The sequence below is a fragment of the Pimephales promelas genome, chromosome 6, assembly GCF_988280905.1.
Source record: "Pimephales promelas chromosome 6, fPimPro1.hap1.1, whole genome shotgun sequence".
Taxonomy (NCBI): domain Eukaryota; kingdom Metazoa; phylum Chordata; class Actinopteri; order Cypriniformes; family Leuciscidae; genus Pimephales; species Pimephales promelas.
Genome location: NC_142774.1, coordinates 9,317,977 through 9,334,549, shown reverse-complemented (window position 1 = coordinate 9,334,549; position 16,573 = coordinate 9,317,977). Strand labels below are relative to the sequence as shown.

Here is a 16,573-nt window from a genome sequence, read left to right as displayed (position 1 = left end):
GAAGCAGACAGAAGTTTCACAAGAGATGATTGTCTTATCATGAGGTTTCACTTCTTTTGTCAATATATATATATATATATATATATATATATATATATATATATATATATATATATATATACACACACACACACACATATGTATATATATACACACATATGTGTATATATATATATATATATAGTCAGATTTCTAAACAATGTTATTTAACATAAGAAATATTAAGAAATTTCTTTCTTTGGAGCCTCTACAATAACAGTAACACTTACATTAAAAGTAAAAGACATGTAATTATATTTACAAGTAGCATCGCAATTTGCTTCCTCAATGCAATTTTGAAAGATCTTTGAAAATTTTATGCAACAAGTACACCACGTGTTAATGTAGACCATTTATTTTCATAAAACGTAGAAAATATATTTTATAATATATAAGCATAAAATGAACCAAAATAAAACTGAATGCATGCATTTTTAATATAAAATAGTGTATAAAATTAATAAAACCCAGTTTAAAGTGACAAACATGTTTGTCAACATTATGAAAAACATGTTTTAAATAACAATTAAATACAAGGTGGAAAAAACAAGAGGAAAATATGACAACTAAGAAGCATGCAAAAACTGATAGATTTGTTTTGATAGAGATTTTCCAAAAATCCACCATTTTACAACCAGTAAGCCATTTAAAATACTGTCAAAATTGCTTATTTAAATGGCCACAATGAAGGAATGTAAATAAATGTTAAAAAAAAAAAGAAAAGAAAAAAAAAGTCAACAATGACTTTTCAATGATTATTGAGGTTTACAATTTTTGGTCTTCATGAACTATTTGGCTCTTTGTTAAATGAGATGTAATTAATATAAACAGAAGCCGAACAGTCTTTGGTCTTTGGTATGGTGTAAACACTGAGATAGCCACAAGCCAGAAACAAAGCATTTCCACGTGGTGGCCGAAGCGTTGTGACGAATCACATCACTCCTCTCGGCTGCTCTGCACCATGGAATATTTCTTACAGGGGTTCTTCAGGCAGGCAGGGGGCCATGTGATCGGCCAGCAGAAAGAACAGGGCACTTGGGTCTGGATGTTCCTCTCGAAGAAGTTAAACACGGGGTTCCACCAGGTGTGAGTGAGGTAGTTGTTCGGAGAACACTTTAAAGTCTGGTGAAAACAGGAAAACATTATTTATAATAATTAATGTCATACTAAGGGAATACAAATAGAAACAACAGAAAGAACATTTTTATTCATGTTCATCGTTTTCTAAAATCAAAAGTGGCAATGTCAAGGATAAAATAAAATTCATTTTCATGAAAAAAAAAATGCAGCTTGGATAAAGTTGGTTGGTTGCATTGTGATGTAATTTTTTATGAAAGCTTTTTTCCACCACAAAAAAAGAAGGTAATTGCAACTTTTTATCTCATAAACTCGAAGTGTCGAATAAGAATTGTGAGTAAAATGTTAGCATTGCAAGTTAAAAATGCTAGATTGTGAGGAAAAAGCCAGAATTGCGTGTTAAGCTCAGAATTGTGAGGAAAAGGCCAGATTTGTGCGTTATAAACTCAGAATTGTGAGGGAAAAGCCAGAATTGTGCGTTATAAACTCAGAATTGTGAGGAAAAAATCAGATTTGCACGTTATAAACTCAGAATTGTGCGGAAAAAGCCAGATTTGCCTATGCTATCTCACGACCAATTCGTACGAATTTGTACGAGTGATTCAAAAGTGGCTAATTTGTACTAATTCATTCGACCTCACTCGTACGAATTCGTACGATTTGTCTAAACCTACGTGACGGTTATGTTTAGGGGCGGGGTCAGGGGTAGGTCATTCGTACGAATTCATACGAATTGGCTAATTCGTAAAATATGTACGATTTAGCAAAATCGTACTAATTCGTACGAGTGAGGTCGTACGAATTGTTACGAATTTGCCACCTCGTGAAATTCGTACGAATTCCCGTGAGATCGGGTTGGATTTGCATGTTATAAACTCAGAATTGTGAGGAAAAAGCCAGATTTGCACGTTATAAACTCAGAATTGAGGAAAAAGTCAGAATTGCGAGTTATAAACTCAGAATTGTGAGGAAAAAGACAGATTTGCGTGTTATAAGCTCAGAATTTTGAGGAAAAAGCCAGATTTGCATGTTATAAACTCAGAATTGAGGAAAAAGTCAGAATTGTGAGTTATAAACTCAGAATTGTGAGGAAAAAGCCAGAATTGCGAGTTATAAACTCAGAATTTTGAGGAAAAAGTCAAAAAGAGGAAAAATTGTGAATTATAAACAGAATTTCAAGAAAAGAAAAAAAAATAGATTTGCAAGTTATAAACTCAGAATTGTGCATTCTAAACTATATAACAATTGTGAGGAAAAAGCCAGAATTGCGAGTTATAAACTCGGAATTTTGAGGAAAATGTCAGAATTGCAAATTATAAACAGAATTTTGATAATAAAGTCAGAATTTCAAGAAAAGAAAAAAAAATTGATTTGTAAGTTATAAACTCAGAATTGCAATGAAAAAGTCAGAATTGCGAATTATAAACAGAATTGTGAGAATAAAGTCAGAATTGCGAATTATAAATAAAATTGTGAAAATAAAGTTAGATTTGCGAGTTCTAAACTCAGATTTGCGAGGAAAAAGTCAGAATTGCGAATTTCAAATTCAAAATTGCGAGTTTTAAACTTAGAATTGCTAGAAATAAAGATCTGCGAGAAAAGGTCACAATTATGAGTTATCAGAACTCCGAGAAAAACGTCAAGAATTACTAGGAAAGAGTCAGAACTGCGCGAGTTATAAACTCTGTGAGATAAAGACTCATAATTGCTAAAAGATATATTTTATTTTTATATTCTGTGGCAGAAAAAAAGCTTTCACATGTTCTAGATCCAAAGCAATTCCATGAAAATCAAAGTTATCATTAAAGGACAGAAGCCCTATCAACATCAGGACACACACATGATTGTGTTTGAGATCTCTCCAGTCAGGATCCAACAAATGACATTTGCATAAAACTCTCACTGCATTTACATTTATTCATTGATGATTCTTCCGGCTATAACCACCGCCACAAATATAATTTCAGAGATATGACAGTTTTGATAACACGGGCTACTTTGCTTATAACTGAATGAACACTTGTGATGTGTTTTGATAGTTTAAAAGGATTTTTTTTTTCCTGTGTAAAAGATGGAGATCGGCTCAAATCGAATGTGCTGCACTTTACCATCATCAGGGAGTCATTTCTCAAATGCTCGGCCTAATGGATTTTGATATTCTCAGTAAACTCTGAGCCATGTAAACACTTTCAGTAAAAGGCTTAGTGCCATTTTGGTGCCTTTGATTTAATGACCCCCAGAATCTACAGTAAATCACTAATTGATCTGCCAGCATCCTTTGGTTTCAGTTGTCTACTTTGGGTTTGTAGTTGTCTATATGAGGCTGGAGGTCAAACCTAAGGTCAAAGAAATCAACAATATTTCAAACGAATCAAAAACGAAAACTCATTTAAACAAAAGCATATTTAGACCCCATGAAATAAAAATGTTGACTTATCTTACATTTCAGCTCTGAGTCAAGCTACACTACCATTCAAAAGTTTGGGGTGTATCATTTTTTTTTTCAAAGAATTTAATACTTTTATTCAGCGAGGATGCATTGAATTGATCAAAGGTGTCAGTAGACATATTGTTATACAAAATATTTCTTTCAAATAAATGCTGTTCTAACAGCTGCTCTGACACTGAAGACTGGAGTAATGATGCTAAAAAATTCAAGTTCGCATCACAGAAATCGAATCGAATCTTGATGCATCAGATTTAAGTAATTTCAGACCAATATCTAATCTTCCGTTTATTGCGAAAATCATGGAAAAGGTCGTTCTTAATCAACTACACTCCTTTCTGAGTACAAATTCATTATATGATACCTTCCAGTCAGGATTTAGGAAACTACACAGCACCGAATCTGCTTTATTGAAAGTCACTAATGACATTATGCAGGCTATAGATAATGGGGTGTGCTGTTGCCCTGGTCCTTTTAGATCTTAGCTCTGCTTTCGACATGGTAGACCATTCAATTCTCATATCTCGACTGACGAACTTAGGCATTCAGGACACCGTTTTAAATTGGTTTCATTCTTTTTTAACAAATAGAACTATCTCTGTTTGTATTGGAAATTGCACTTCCTCTGCAGCACATCTTTCCTGCGGTGTACTACAGGGATCCATTTTAGCCCCAACATTATTTTCCTTATATATGTTACTAATGGATTCTATTTTTTTCTAAACATGGAGTATCATTTCATTTATACGCTCATGATACTTAGTTGTATTTCCCATTTAAACGAAACAACTCGAGCTCTCTAGAAGTTCTACTTGCATGCTTTCAGGAAGGCTATGGCTGGCACAACATTTTCTGGCTCTAAATGAGAACAAAACTGAAGTAATGCTGTTTGAACTTCCTTGTGATCGATATGACTTCAGTATTCTAGATCTTGATGAGTTAAACCCTCGTGTTACATCATCTGCAAAAAATCTAGGTTTTATATTTGACTCAGGCCTTAAAGGGTTAGTTCACCCAAAAATGAAAATTAAGTCATTAATTACTCACCCCCATGCTGTACCAACCCCGTAAGACCTTCGTTCGTCTTCGGAACACAAATGAAGATATTTTTGATTAAATTTGAGAGCTGTATAACTACCACATTGGCTCCTAAGGGACTGCCTCTTGACGGCCCAGAAAGTCAATGAAGAAAATGTTTAAATATCCCAAGTGACTACCGTGGCTCAACTATATGTTTATCAAGCGACGCGAATACTTTTTGTGCGAAAAAACAAACAAAAATAACGAGTTTATTCGACTATTTCTTTTCTTCCTTGTAGGCCAGAACGTGACTTCCTTAGATTTCCACGACGCATGCGCGAGATTTGCGATCTGCTTACACCAGCTTACACTACTTCAGATCGCAATTCTCGCGCATGCGTCTTGGAAATCTATAAGGAAGTCTCGTTCTGGCCTACAAGAAAGAAAAGAAATAGTCGAATAAACTCGTTATTTTTGTTTGTTTTTTCGCACAAAAAGTATTCGCGTCGCTTGATAAACATATAGTTGAGCCACGGTAGTCACTTGGGATATTTAAACATTTTCTTCATTGACTTTCTGGGCCGTCAAGAGGCAGTCCCTTAGGAGTCAATGTGGTAGTTATACAGCTCTCAAATTTAATCAAAAATATCTTCATTTGTGTTCCGAAGACGAACGAAGGTCTTACGGGGTTGGTACAGCATGGGGGTGAGTAATTAATGACTTAATTTTCATTTTTGGGTGAACTAACCCTTTAAGTTTGATCAACAAATTAACTCTGTTGTTAAAACCTGTTTTTTTTTTCATCTACGGCGTCTTGCAAAAATCCTTTCTCTATCCAAAAATTTTTGAAACAGTAAAACGAATCGACCTCACGAATCGTCTATTGTAATTCACTTTATATTGGAACTAACTAATTATCCATCGGGCGCCTTCAACTAGTACAAAATGCTGCTGCCAGACTCTTGACAGGAAGTCGAAAGTTCGATCATATCTCCGATCTTAACTTCCCTAACCTGGATCCCAGTCAAACAGAGAATTGAGTTTAATACCTTTAATACCACCCCTTTAATACCTTTGATATCATGTGACACACAACAGGAAGACAAATCAAAATCCTTATAATAAAAGTCCAATTCAAGTATTCCTATTATTTCATATTACTGATATATGTACCTGCAGATTAGCCATAGTGTGATACCAGTAGAACAGTCGTGTGGTGATGAAATATGCCACCACCACGTCTACGCTGTAGTGTTCATGAGCCACCAGGATACACACAACTCCCACAGCGGCCGTTAACCAACACATGAGATGGTACCACCAGAAAGAACGAGGAGAATCTGAAAAAAAAAAGAGAAAGAATCAACGATGAATCATAATGGGTAGCTTTGCGAATGATGAACATGCTGAATGGCCAGAAAGTGCCTCTGAGTGGCTAAAAACAGAATCTAGGTCTGTAATTAGCAAACAGCCATTGTATTTGTGACATACACTCCTTGAGGAAGAGGTACGTGAGCGTGAGGATGACAGTGTGTCCGCTGTACAGGAAGTCTCCACACAGCAGATGGGAACCAGTGATTGATAATCCACCACCAGAGAGCAACTGCAGAACACGCTGCAGCTTCGCTTGCGAATCTCCGTAGAGCTGAATGAAAGGAAATTATGAGTGAAGATACTGAATGTTTAAAGATGAATCATGAAAGGAAAAGTCATTCCAAAAACTGATAGTCTGAACTCTTTGTATTTGTCTCAAGGAAGACAGAGGATATTACAGATTAAAGAAGCCAAATGCCTTTTAGTTTTCTTCTCTAATAATATCCAGGTATAAGATCCTGAGGGGATCGAGAGAGTGAGGAACAGCTGAGATACCGCTTTAAATCGGCGTTTACCTTTGGGGCGCAGACCATGTGCATGCCAGGCACGGGTAGAGTGGTGACGTACATGGTTATGCATCTATACATGTACAATGTGCCCAGAAGGAAGAAATATCGTCTTCCTACAATTGCCCTATGGAACAGAAAAAAATAAGTCATTATTGAATAGATGATTTTTTTTTTACTTAGTACGTATATATATATATATATATATATATATATATATACTACTGCATGACTTTCCCCCAATTAAAAATTGGAACCATCCATAAAATTGTAACCCAATTATTTACATCAGTTGGACCCTTTTTTGGCTGGATGGGGGTTAAAAAGTAAATGCGTCCATTTTTCATTTGGAAAATTCCATTTTTAAAAATATTATTACGATTAATTCAAATCAAGATAATAAAAAAACATTTTTTAGGATATTTAAGATGTTAAAGTGTTAACAGAATTACACACAAACACACACTTCCATTAAAAAATGGCAAACCTCATGTAAAGTATATAGAACAAAAATATTATTTAGTTCTGTTACACATTATTTCGACATTCGAGCACAGCTTTAGACATTCCCCTTACTAAAAGTAACTTTGCAACTACAAGTTAACTAGGATTCATTAAAGTATTAGTAGACTGTAAACTGTAAAAATGAATATGCTTTATCGAAACAAAAAAAATGTGCCAACAGATTACAAGAAATATTATGAATTAAACTTAACAAATTAGAATTGAGTAATAATTAATCAAATGAATTCCTTAAAAGTTAACCATTTAAAATGAGTAAAACTTACAACCAAAAAAAAAAAAAAAACGTAAATTGAAGTCACCATTATGGTGATCAGTGTTTGTTTTAGGTTTGTTTTAAAATGACGGTTTTCTCCTTCCGTGATTCTGCTTGTAAACATCACGTGTCTTCAATGTTGGCAATATAAAATAAAGAGTTCTCAATTAATCTTTAACGTCTGTCTGTTAGTGAGATATTTTTGTTACATTTTTTGGTGTAAAGTTTACTCATTTTAAATGGTTAACTTTTCAGGAATAATTTGATTAATTATTACTCAATTCTAATTTGTTAAATTTAATTAATAATATTGCTTGTAATCTGTTGCCACAATTATATTGATTAGATAAAGCATTCATTTTTACAGTGCACTCTTAAAAAAGTAGTAAAAGGACCTTAACCTTAACAAAAACATTTAATAATATAACTAAAGATAACACTTTATTTTGATGGTCCACTTAAGATATTATACTATCTATAAGTAACTTTGCAACTTCATGTCAACTATAGAGTATTGGTAGACTGTTAGTTTAATATCTGCTAACACTTTATTTTGATGCTCACCAACAGACATTCTACTTGAACTCGGACTTTATTTGTCATTATACATGTAGTATATAAATTATGAGTGCCGTTTTAAATTCTACGGACTATATGTAAATTTGCAACTACAAGTCAACTTATTCTACTAACCTGAACCCTAACCCAACAGTCTACAAGTCCTATTTTATACTCTTTTTTTGTGTGTGTAAAGTGCTAGGTTATGATATCTATGAAATTGATTTTCTCAATGCAATATTAATTTACATAATAACTGCCCTCAAGTTTCACATTTAATTCTCCCTGCTCTTCATCATCTTAAACATAACCCTAACAAACCATTACAAGCCAGAGTAATCTAATAGAGCAGATCAATAGACTACAATGTCTTCATCAGTATAATGTTGAGTGATGCCTCTTACTTGTATCTGTGAAAGAGCAACTGAATGGACCATACAGACACCAGAACCATTCCATTGACCTCGGTCACAGTAAACGCCCACTGCACGCGGTCTATATAGTCAAAGAACTTATCCGGCAGGGGTGGGCTGTTCTCCTTGGGTGGTACTCTCTCATGAACCACAGTGATCATAACCGTGGTCAAAACCAGGTTCAAAATGGCATAAAACAAAGCGATGAACGTCTTCCACCATTCTGACGGCAATCGGTTGACCTTTCCTTCAGGCACAGAAATTTTGACATAGTCTCGGTGTCTGACCAGTCCTTTCCTCAAGCCGTTCCGCTTCGCCTCTTCAGCATTGTGGCTGTGCACGGGGCAAGATGTGCCAGGGGATGGAGCTCCATCTGTTCTGGAAGCGTCTGCGGGGTCCTTAATTTCTTGGTGGTCTTCTGATGCCATGAGTGCCCACAACTACCCACTAACAACTGACTTCCTGCCAAGACGCCCTCCTGTATGGCACAGAAGGTTCCTCTCCTCTGTGCTGATAATGAAAGGCCTCTGTTTTCAGCTCTCAAATGATGTGGCAGGAACAGTCTTTTGAAAAAAGAAAACAGAAGTACATTAAATGGACAAGAAGTAGACATTTATGAAACATTCAAAGTTTTGCATCATATAACACGTACGTTAATAATCAATAGAGGCTATTTCTGACCATGAATATTACAGGCTTAAAAGCTAAATTACTGTCCTTAATTGACATGATTTCTTGGAATAAAACAAAAGAGTGTAAAAAAAAGAACATAAATTGATTGAAAGTGATGATAAATTAATTTATAATGTTACACAAGATTTCTTCTGAATCAAATAAATGCTGTTCTTTTGCACTTTCTATTCATCGAAAAGGAAAATCAGTTTCCACATGAATATTAAGCAGCAAAACTGTTTTCAACATTGATAATAATCAGAATTTTAGCAAATCTTCATACTTCATATATTTCTGAAGGATCATATGACACTGAAGACTGGAGTAATGATGCTGAATAGCTTTACATCACAGGAATAAATTACATTAAGTTGTAATAATAGAGTGGAGAAGTTACGACGTCACGTAGGCCAAAACGCGGAAGTGAGTTAGCATTTTAGCACGTCCGGTTCCCTCGCTCTAAAGTCTATGGGATTTTTGAATGGGTTTTTGTTAAATCGCCTGAAATAACGTCTGTGGTGAACAAAGCCTCTAAATATTTTCACGTTTTGATCTATGACATAAAACACACTAGTTATAACCAGCTCGTGGTTTTTTTAAACTTTATTGTGTTTGCTTGTGTTTTTTAAAACTTTATATAGGCTAGGCTTCAAAATGTATACTTTTTTTTTATTATTAATTTGTAAAGATTATCTTGATAGACAAAACGTGTAAGGTTCACAACTCTTTGTTAAATACAGATCTTATATTTTTTTTTGCGATTTTCCAAAGGTCTATGGGGAAAATGCATGGCTTTTCGATCGAGGGAACCCATGCGCCGCTAGCTTCTGAGTTGTCCTACAAAGTGATGTTATCACTTCGGCACTCTATATTTCATGTCACTACTCTTTTTATGTATTTTTGATGAATACATAAATTGAATGCACATGCACACACTAAAAATCACTAAAACTGACTAAATAATAAGTTTTATTATATGATTAATTAGCTGTTTAGCTATTTTCTTTCTCAATTTCGTACAGGCACAAAGTTAAAGGAGAACTCCGGTCAATTTTAACATTGCGCTCATTTTTTTTTTTGTACATTTGGAGTGCTGTCAGACTAAAACAACAAAAATCAGTGTTGCCTACACCGTGATATCCTCTTTTCAAAATTCGCACCCAGTTGACTTCAATGGGGCAAGTTCTAAACCTGCTTAACATCCTTGATTTGTCTTTAAAAGTGCACGGTAACGTTACACCACAGTCAATTTGACTGCAGTAGAAGTGAAAGATATTAATAAAAATGATGTTAATTCAGCCAGCTCACATACCTGTATTGTGTCTTGTTTTCGGTCGAAGTCGACAGTAATCGATTGTCGAGTTCGCGCGCGCGATCCTTGGCTCATTGTGAGCTGGCTGAATTAACATCATTTTTATTAATATCTTTCACATCTACTGCAGTCAGGTTGACCGAGGTCACTCTTAATAACACCACTCACATGGCTGTGCACACGTAATGACAAATCAAGGATGTTATGAGGCTAAAAGCAGGTTTAGAACATGCCCCATTGAAGTCAACAGGGTGCGAATTTTAAAAAGAGGATAACACAATGTAGGCAACACCGATTTTTGTCTGTACTGACAGCACTCCAAATGTACAAAAAATGAGCTCAATGTTAAAATCTTTCATCTATTCTGTATGAAACATTGGACCCCCGCATTACAATGCGTGCATTGTAATCAAAAAAGCAAAGCATATCATTCAAAACCCGAAACATCAGAAACAACTGCAAAATGCTGTCTAGAGAAAAGCCACATGAACTAAAAGTAGCTGTGTTCATGTTCGAGTCCAGCTGTGACTTCTCAACCCAGAAACAACAGCATTTCAGAAATGGCCTTTTCTATTTATCCGAAAGCTGTCAGGTCCGAGAACATCTCTGCTCCATCACACCCCAAAGTGCATCTCAAAAACCATCATTACGACGACATTCAATATTTATAAACAACAAACCGAGCTTCAGGAAGAATGATGGATAGTGAGAATCACTCAACACGAAGGCATCGATTTCCTCCAAATCAATTTAGGCTGTATTGTAATTGCATTGGAAATGAGTTCTTATTACAAACCTGCAACATTTATCCACTGTACACCCATCATCATATCTAACAACTCTTGTACAACTACATTATGCGAATGCAAAATCAAAAACAATACTAAGAGTTTATCCTATAGCTATATTTCTCTCATTCAGAATCACTTGCCTGTCGTTTCCCGCAGCTCTACACTCCTCCTCTGACAATCTCTCTCAAACTTACATGTTCAGAGGGGCATGTTTTCCCAGTCTCCACCCTGCGCTCTAATAGTGATGCTTGTGGTGGAGACCTGGCAGGGGAAAATCTCTTCCACATGCTCCCAGAGACAGTAAATGCACGTCTTGGCTCCGTGTGCTATTTCCAGCCTTGCCTCCTGCCTCCAGACCAAGGCTGTATTTTACTCCCAGGGAGCAGCACTGCCCGGTCGCAAACAAATTGGTAATGATATGTTTCCGAGGCCTGTTGAGCTCCCCGCCCCCCCTCCCCTCCCAGCTCGCGCGGAGCTTCAATTCAGCATCAAAGGGAAGGATGGAAAAAGCTGAAGAGACCCCGCCTCACACTTAAAAAGATGAGAGAGAAAGGCTTTTCTTCTCGTGTGCTGACTCTGAGTTGATTATATGATCCCTTTCAGGCACACTCATGCACTTGTGTTTTCAAACTTGCGTACTTTACTGAATTTGAGCGGATTATGATGAAGGATTCGACACTTGCTGTGTCGTTTGCATAAAGGCATCTGTTTCATGAATAATGTAAATGCATATAGTACACTAACATACACTTCCTGGAACATGTTTTGGATGTGGATTGAAAACCAAGCTTTAGATATTACCATTTCAATTGTAACATTGTGACATTGTTAAAGTTGCAGTTGCTACCTTATGGGTTATTTCTACACTGCAAAAAAATATGATAATTTGAGCGTGTTTTACAAGAAAACCATGTTTTAATCCAACTTCAAAATGTCATGTTTAATTCAGAGTAACTTGCTGTCTATTTGTAATTATGGCTGACATTTACAAGTAGTTTCTGACTAAAAGTTGTTTGTACATCAAATGTTTTTCAGTGTGCCTGTTCTGACCCTTAACAATATCTTTAGTTGATGTTTTCTAATATATTCAGTGATATTTTGACTTGAATAAAAACATTATCTTGATGTAGAAATGTTGAAACTAATTGTCGGTTTTGAAAGCAGAGGAAGGTGTGTGCAGGTTTGGCTGTGTAAAAAGCGGAAAACGAGCCCATGATTTGCAATGGGGTTTGGATAATTTCGAGCTATATTTACAAACGTTTATGTTAGATGTGATTAATTGCGATTAATCGATTTGACAGCACTAGTTCTCACTATTTGAAATATGTATACTAGGGTTGGTTTAACAGACATCATCACCTCTGTGAGATGTCTTAGTGAAACCAACGTGTGTGTAACCATGCAATTATGTTCAGATGTAAATTATAAACTATTTACACACCCTTTGAAGGTTTATGGGATGCCTCCTTGGCTGGGCTTAAACCACTGTGCCTCTCCCATGTGAATTGATAGCTGGATGGGAGAGAGGACGGTTGCAATGTAATGAGTTGTTACGTCCTACAAAGAGTGCATATTTGTAATGTTCAGCAGGTTTCCAAATTTAGATTGTGTTCGTTGAATTGGACTGTAAACTGAACATTAAGCAACTGGATAAAAGTTCCAAATAATCTCTGAATATAATCAAAAAGATATAGAAACAAGAGGATTAGGCCTACAGAAATTCAGAAATTTACAGACAGGATTAATTACAGAAAAATATAGTTTACCCAAACGTTACAAATTCTGAGATTGTTTACTTTACTCACTCTCAAAGTTATTCCAAACCTAAACCTGAATGTCTTTTGGGATGTCAGTAGCTAACCAAACAGCTGTGAGACGCATTGACTTCCACAGTATGGAAAATACTATTGAAGTCAATGGGGAAATTTTCAGAAATATCTTCTTTTGTGTTCAGCAGAAGAAAGAAACTCATACACGTTTTGAACAACTTGAGGGCGAGTAACGTAAATTAAGACATTTTTTATTTATATTTTTGTGTGAACTATCCCTTTAAGGGTCGCAAATAAACCATAATTCCAGCTGTCCTTTCTCTTTTAATCCAAAACCGAATGTCAGCAACAAATTAGATATCATAAACTATCAGGTTTATAACTCATTACACGTAACTACTAAAGAAGAAACATAACGTTACCTTTTTTCATGTTTAGTGGGCAACTCTTCCTCTGCAGTGTTCTCTCGCACTCGGCGCCCTTCACTTTTTTCTTTATTTAAAACGAGATTGATTTTAATCAAATAAATCTATGTGAAAATGCTGAAAGTGCATCAGTGAAAACAAAAGCTAGATTGATTGATTACAAGAATATACGACGTTTTTCAAAATGTTATCGCTGGCGTGAGGATGTAACCATAGCAACGACAACGGTATGATGCTGTGCGCTGCATTTAAAACAGTATTTATTTTTATATCATTCAAAACAAGTTTGGACAAAAATTGTGAACAAGATCGCTAAATGACATAATTTATTATTATTATTATTTACGAGACTTTAAAACCATAATTAAAAATAAAATAAAAACACTTCTCATACAGTAGTTTTGAATTGAAAACAGTTTTGTTCAGCATACCTTTGACTTTACTTTATAAAGTCACTACAAAATAAACATCACATAATTGATGCTTTGCATCTTTCCCCTATTTAAACATAACTGCTACTGGAATTACGCCTCAAAAAAAGTGGCATTCACTCACTGTCACGCGATAAAAACTCATTATATGTGATTGCAACAAACGATTGCAACGTTGTTTTAAGTATTACTTGTTCATTTTCTTTGATTATAAAAATCATAAAACAAGCAATGTTATTTTGATAACATTTTTATTCGCCCACCAAAGTATCGATGGAACTCAAGCGCGATTGTCGGTTTATAGTCGGACTATTTTTAATGTAACACAAACAGTTGCACATGTGTTTCCTAGTGGTTGTTTTGCTCATTTCAAACAGTACTGTGAGTAGGTTCACTTCACAATCTTCCTTCATTTTTTTTTTTTTTACCTGATTGTACTTTGTAATGTCGTGACGCCACGGTAAACGGTCAGATAGCAATCTCACATAGTGACAAGTGACATTTATTGATGTGCTAAACTTAAACATTTATTGCACAAACTATACAATGCATGCGGCATAGGAGGTTTTTAGTTATTTATTTTTAGTTATAGAACACGTTATTTATAACTGTGCATCTTGTAACTGTGTTCCAGACATTCACTCTCATATTTAAATTTTTCACTGGCTTTATGCTGCTAAAACATTCATTTGAAACATTTTTAATGAGTCCATCCATTTATTTCTATTGCAGACTTCAAGCCTTCCACTAGACAGTCAGAATGAAGCAAACTGAGGCACAAACAGACAGAGAGAGCCTCTATCTGGAAGTGTCCAGTGTGAACGGAGTCGTGTCTCTCCCCCTGCACTCCTCTATCGTCCTCTTCCTCCTCTCCTACACAGAGTGCTCTTCTTTCCACACCTACCTGGTCACAGATCAAGCAGACATCCTGCCGTCCCTGTCAGGGCTGGTGCCCGGGGGTCTCACTGTGTCTGGGGTGAAGAGGGACGAGCTGCCACGGCTGGTTAAGATGTGTCGTCTCCCCGCTGCGCTGGAGCCTGATGTTTGCTTTTGCAGGGCTGGCTTAGCTGTCGTACTGAGACACATAATTCAGAGTACATGCCAGCTAATGCCAAGCCGTAGGGATGTGGCGTCCCTCTTGGGCTTCAAGAACACCTGTCTCAAGGCTTGTGCTGAGGTGAGAATACGATTTTCAAAACAACCAAGAGGACAAGTGCTTAAAATCCCATTGCATAGTCACAACAGGGCTTAAAAGTAACTTTTTGCCACACCTGTCAATGGCCGGTGACTTGTGAAAATGTACCGGCCATACATATGTTCTATCTTTGCAAATACAGACAGTGATTACACCAAAAATTTAGTGAAAATTCTCTATTCCAGTTTCGATACCACAGCTAAAACTACTAGCTCACTACTATACCGGACCGGTAAAATAAAATATATATTTTTGAAAGAAAAGTAAACAGTCAGCAATAAAATAAGAAAAAAAATCTAATTGCAATCAAATGCACAAATAAATACAATATAACAAAGACACAAATTAAATAATCTGCTTTTCAGGCTTTTCATGTAGGTCTAACAGTAAGTAAAATAATACTGCGTAGTCTTCACTGTATAAATTAAACATCCTTATTAATTAATCCTTTTTAAAGTTAAAAAATGTTTTCAGTCAAAGGCAGTGAGTGATATTTTTTTTTATTTATTTTTTTGTCCTTTGTTGTTTGATGAACATTAAAAACACATCAGGATTATAGTATACAGATACTGGGTTAAAGTGTGCCAGAACGGTCCTCAAATAAATTAATAAATGGATAGATTCATTAATCTCAACAAATCTCGCTGGTCCCGATTGCATCTACACAAAATTTGAGTGTTCCCACCTGCCAAATCCCACTTTAACCACTGTACACTTTGTTTGCTTTCTCAACTATATTTACTAGAATTCTCACTATTTTTTGCCATGAGTATGTGTAAAAAAATGTCTCCATCTTCCTCGAGATGCTTGAATATTTAAATTGTCAAGGCTTAAACTTTTGTGACGATGCAGTGTCAACTGTCCCGAGCGTTGTTCATGTTTTTTAGAATTCATAAAAATGTTACCGGGAATGGCACCATTTTATGTACTCGGCAAACCAGATTTTTACTCGCATTTGGTGCTTGGTGAGTGTTGATTTTAGGCCTTATAAGTGTGAACTACTGTAGCTGTGGGGTGACAAGCATGTTGACATGTTTTGACAGGCACGATCACTTAAATTTTGGAGGTCAACATCACAGAATCACACATTCAGATGTTGATATTTGAGCTCAATGCTTTTCAGATAGAAGCTGTAAGGCATAACAAAGCAAAAACAAGCTTGGGTTGCTCCCCTGATTCTTTTTTTGCTGTCTTTAGAGCCTTGGGCTGTCACCAGGATAGGTGCGATGTCTCAAGACACCCGTTTCAGACATGTCTGTCAGATAGATACTAGTGATATTTATGGTTTTAAAATGCCTTAAAGCAACTTTCATTTTTTAGGAAGCTTTTGTTGTGTGTCATTCAATCTATTACAATTTCAAATGTATTTCATGGGCCATATCAGATGTTTGGGATGATAAAAAAATGCTGGGTTGTTTTAACCCAATTTTGGGTAAAATATGGACAAACTCAGCCATTGGGTTGCATTTTTAAATTAAATTTTTAACCCAATGGCTGGGTTTGTAGATATTTCACCCCAAATTGGTCTAAAACAACCCAGCATTTAATATAAATGATTAAACCAATACTTTTAGTCAAAAGTTTGGAATACTTAATGTTTTTGAAAGAAGTCTTTTATGATATCCAGGGTTGCATTTATTTGATCAAAAATACAAAAATTAAAAATTAAAAAAATTAAAATCTCTGTTTTCTATGATTATTATAAAATCATTGCAAAGCTGAATTTTCAGCATCATTACTCCAGTATTCAGTGTCACATGATCAGAT

The 16,573-nt window shown here is 35.6% G+C and overlaps 2 protein-coding genes across 6 annotated transcripts in view; one reads left to right on the top strand and one right to left on the bottom strand.

Moving 5' to 3' along the window:
- gstcd (glutathione S-transferase, C-terminal domain containing) overlaps window positions 1-16,573 on the top strand; it is an 82,736-nt gene that overhangs the window by 15,050 nt on the left and 51,113 nt on the right. For 2 of the 5 annotated variants that reach the window (XM_039688766.2, XM_089132062.1), the window contains exons 1-2: window positions 13,905-13,992; window positions 14,344-14,788. In XM_039688766.2, coding sequence (XP_039544700.2) covers window positions 14,372-14,788 — 417 coding nt within the window. In that variant the 5' untranslated portion in view covers window positions 13,905-13,992; window positions 14,344-14,371. Of the gene's footprint in view, window positions 1-13,904; window positions 14,079-14,343; window positions 14,789-16,573 lie in introns of those variants that run through there. The other 3 variants (XM_039688775.2, XM_089132061.1, XM_039688783.2) reach the window with 3 other exon arrangements.
- sgms2a (sphingomyelin synthase 2a) lies at window positions 313-12,500 on the bottom strand. The gene is made up of 6 exons (XM_039688814.2): window positions 12,428-12,500; window positions 8,203-8,774; window positions 6,472-6,589; window positions 6,074-6,227; window positions 5,756-5,922; window positions 313-1,161 (listed from the first exon to the last, which is right to left on the bottom strand). Exons 2-6 carry the CDS (start codon window positions 8,637-8,639, stop codon window positions 976-978), a joined length of 1,062 nt encoding a protein of 353 aa, XP_039544748.1. The 5' UTR covers window positions 8,640-8,774; window positions 12,428-12,500; the 3' UTR covers window positions 313-975.

What these genes read in the sequence shown, in the direction of transcription:
- sgms2a (XM_039688814.2), bottom strand. Translation starts at nt 8,639, where the DNA reads ATGGCATCAGAAGACCACCAAGAAATTAAGGACCCCGCAGACGCTTCC. An exon ending in ACATGGTCTGCGCCCCAAAG is followed by an intron (nt 6,228 to 6,471) that starts GTAAACGCCGAT and finishes CCTTTCATTCAG; the next exon opens with CTCTACGGAGATTCGCAAGC. An exon ending in ACACTATGGCTAATCTGCAG is followed by an intron (nt 1,162 to 5,755) that starts GTACATATATCA and finishes TGTTTTCACCAG; the next exon opens with ACTTTAAAGTGTTCTCCGAA.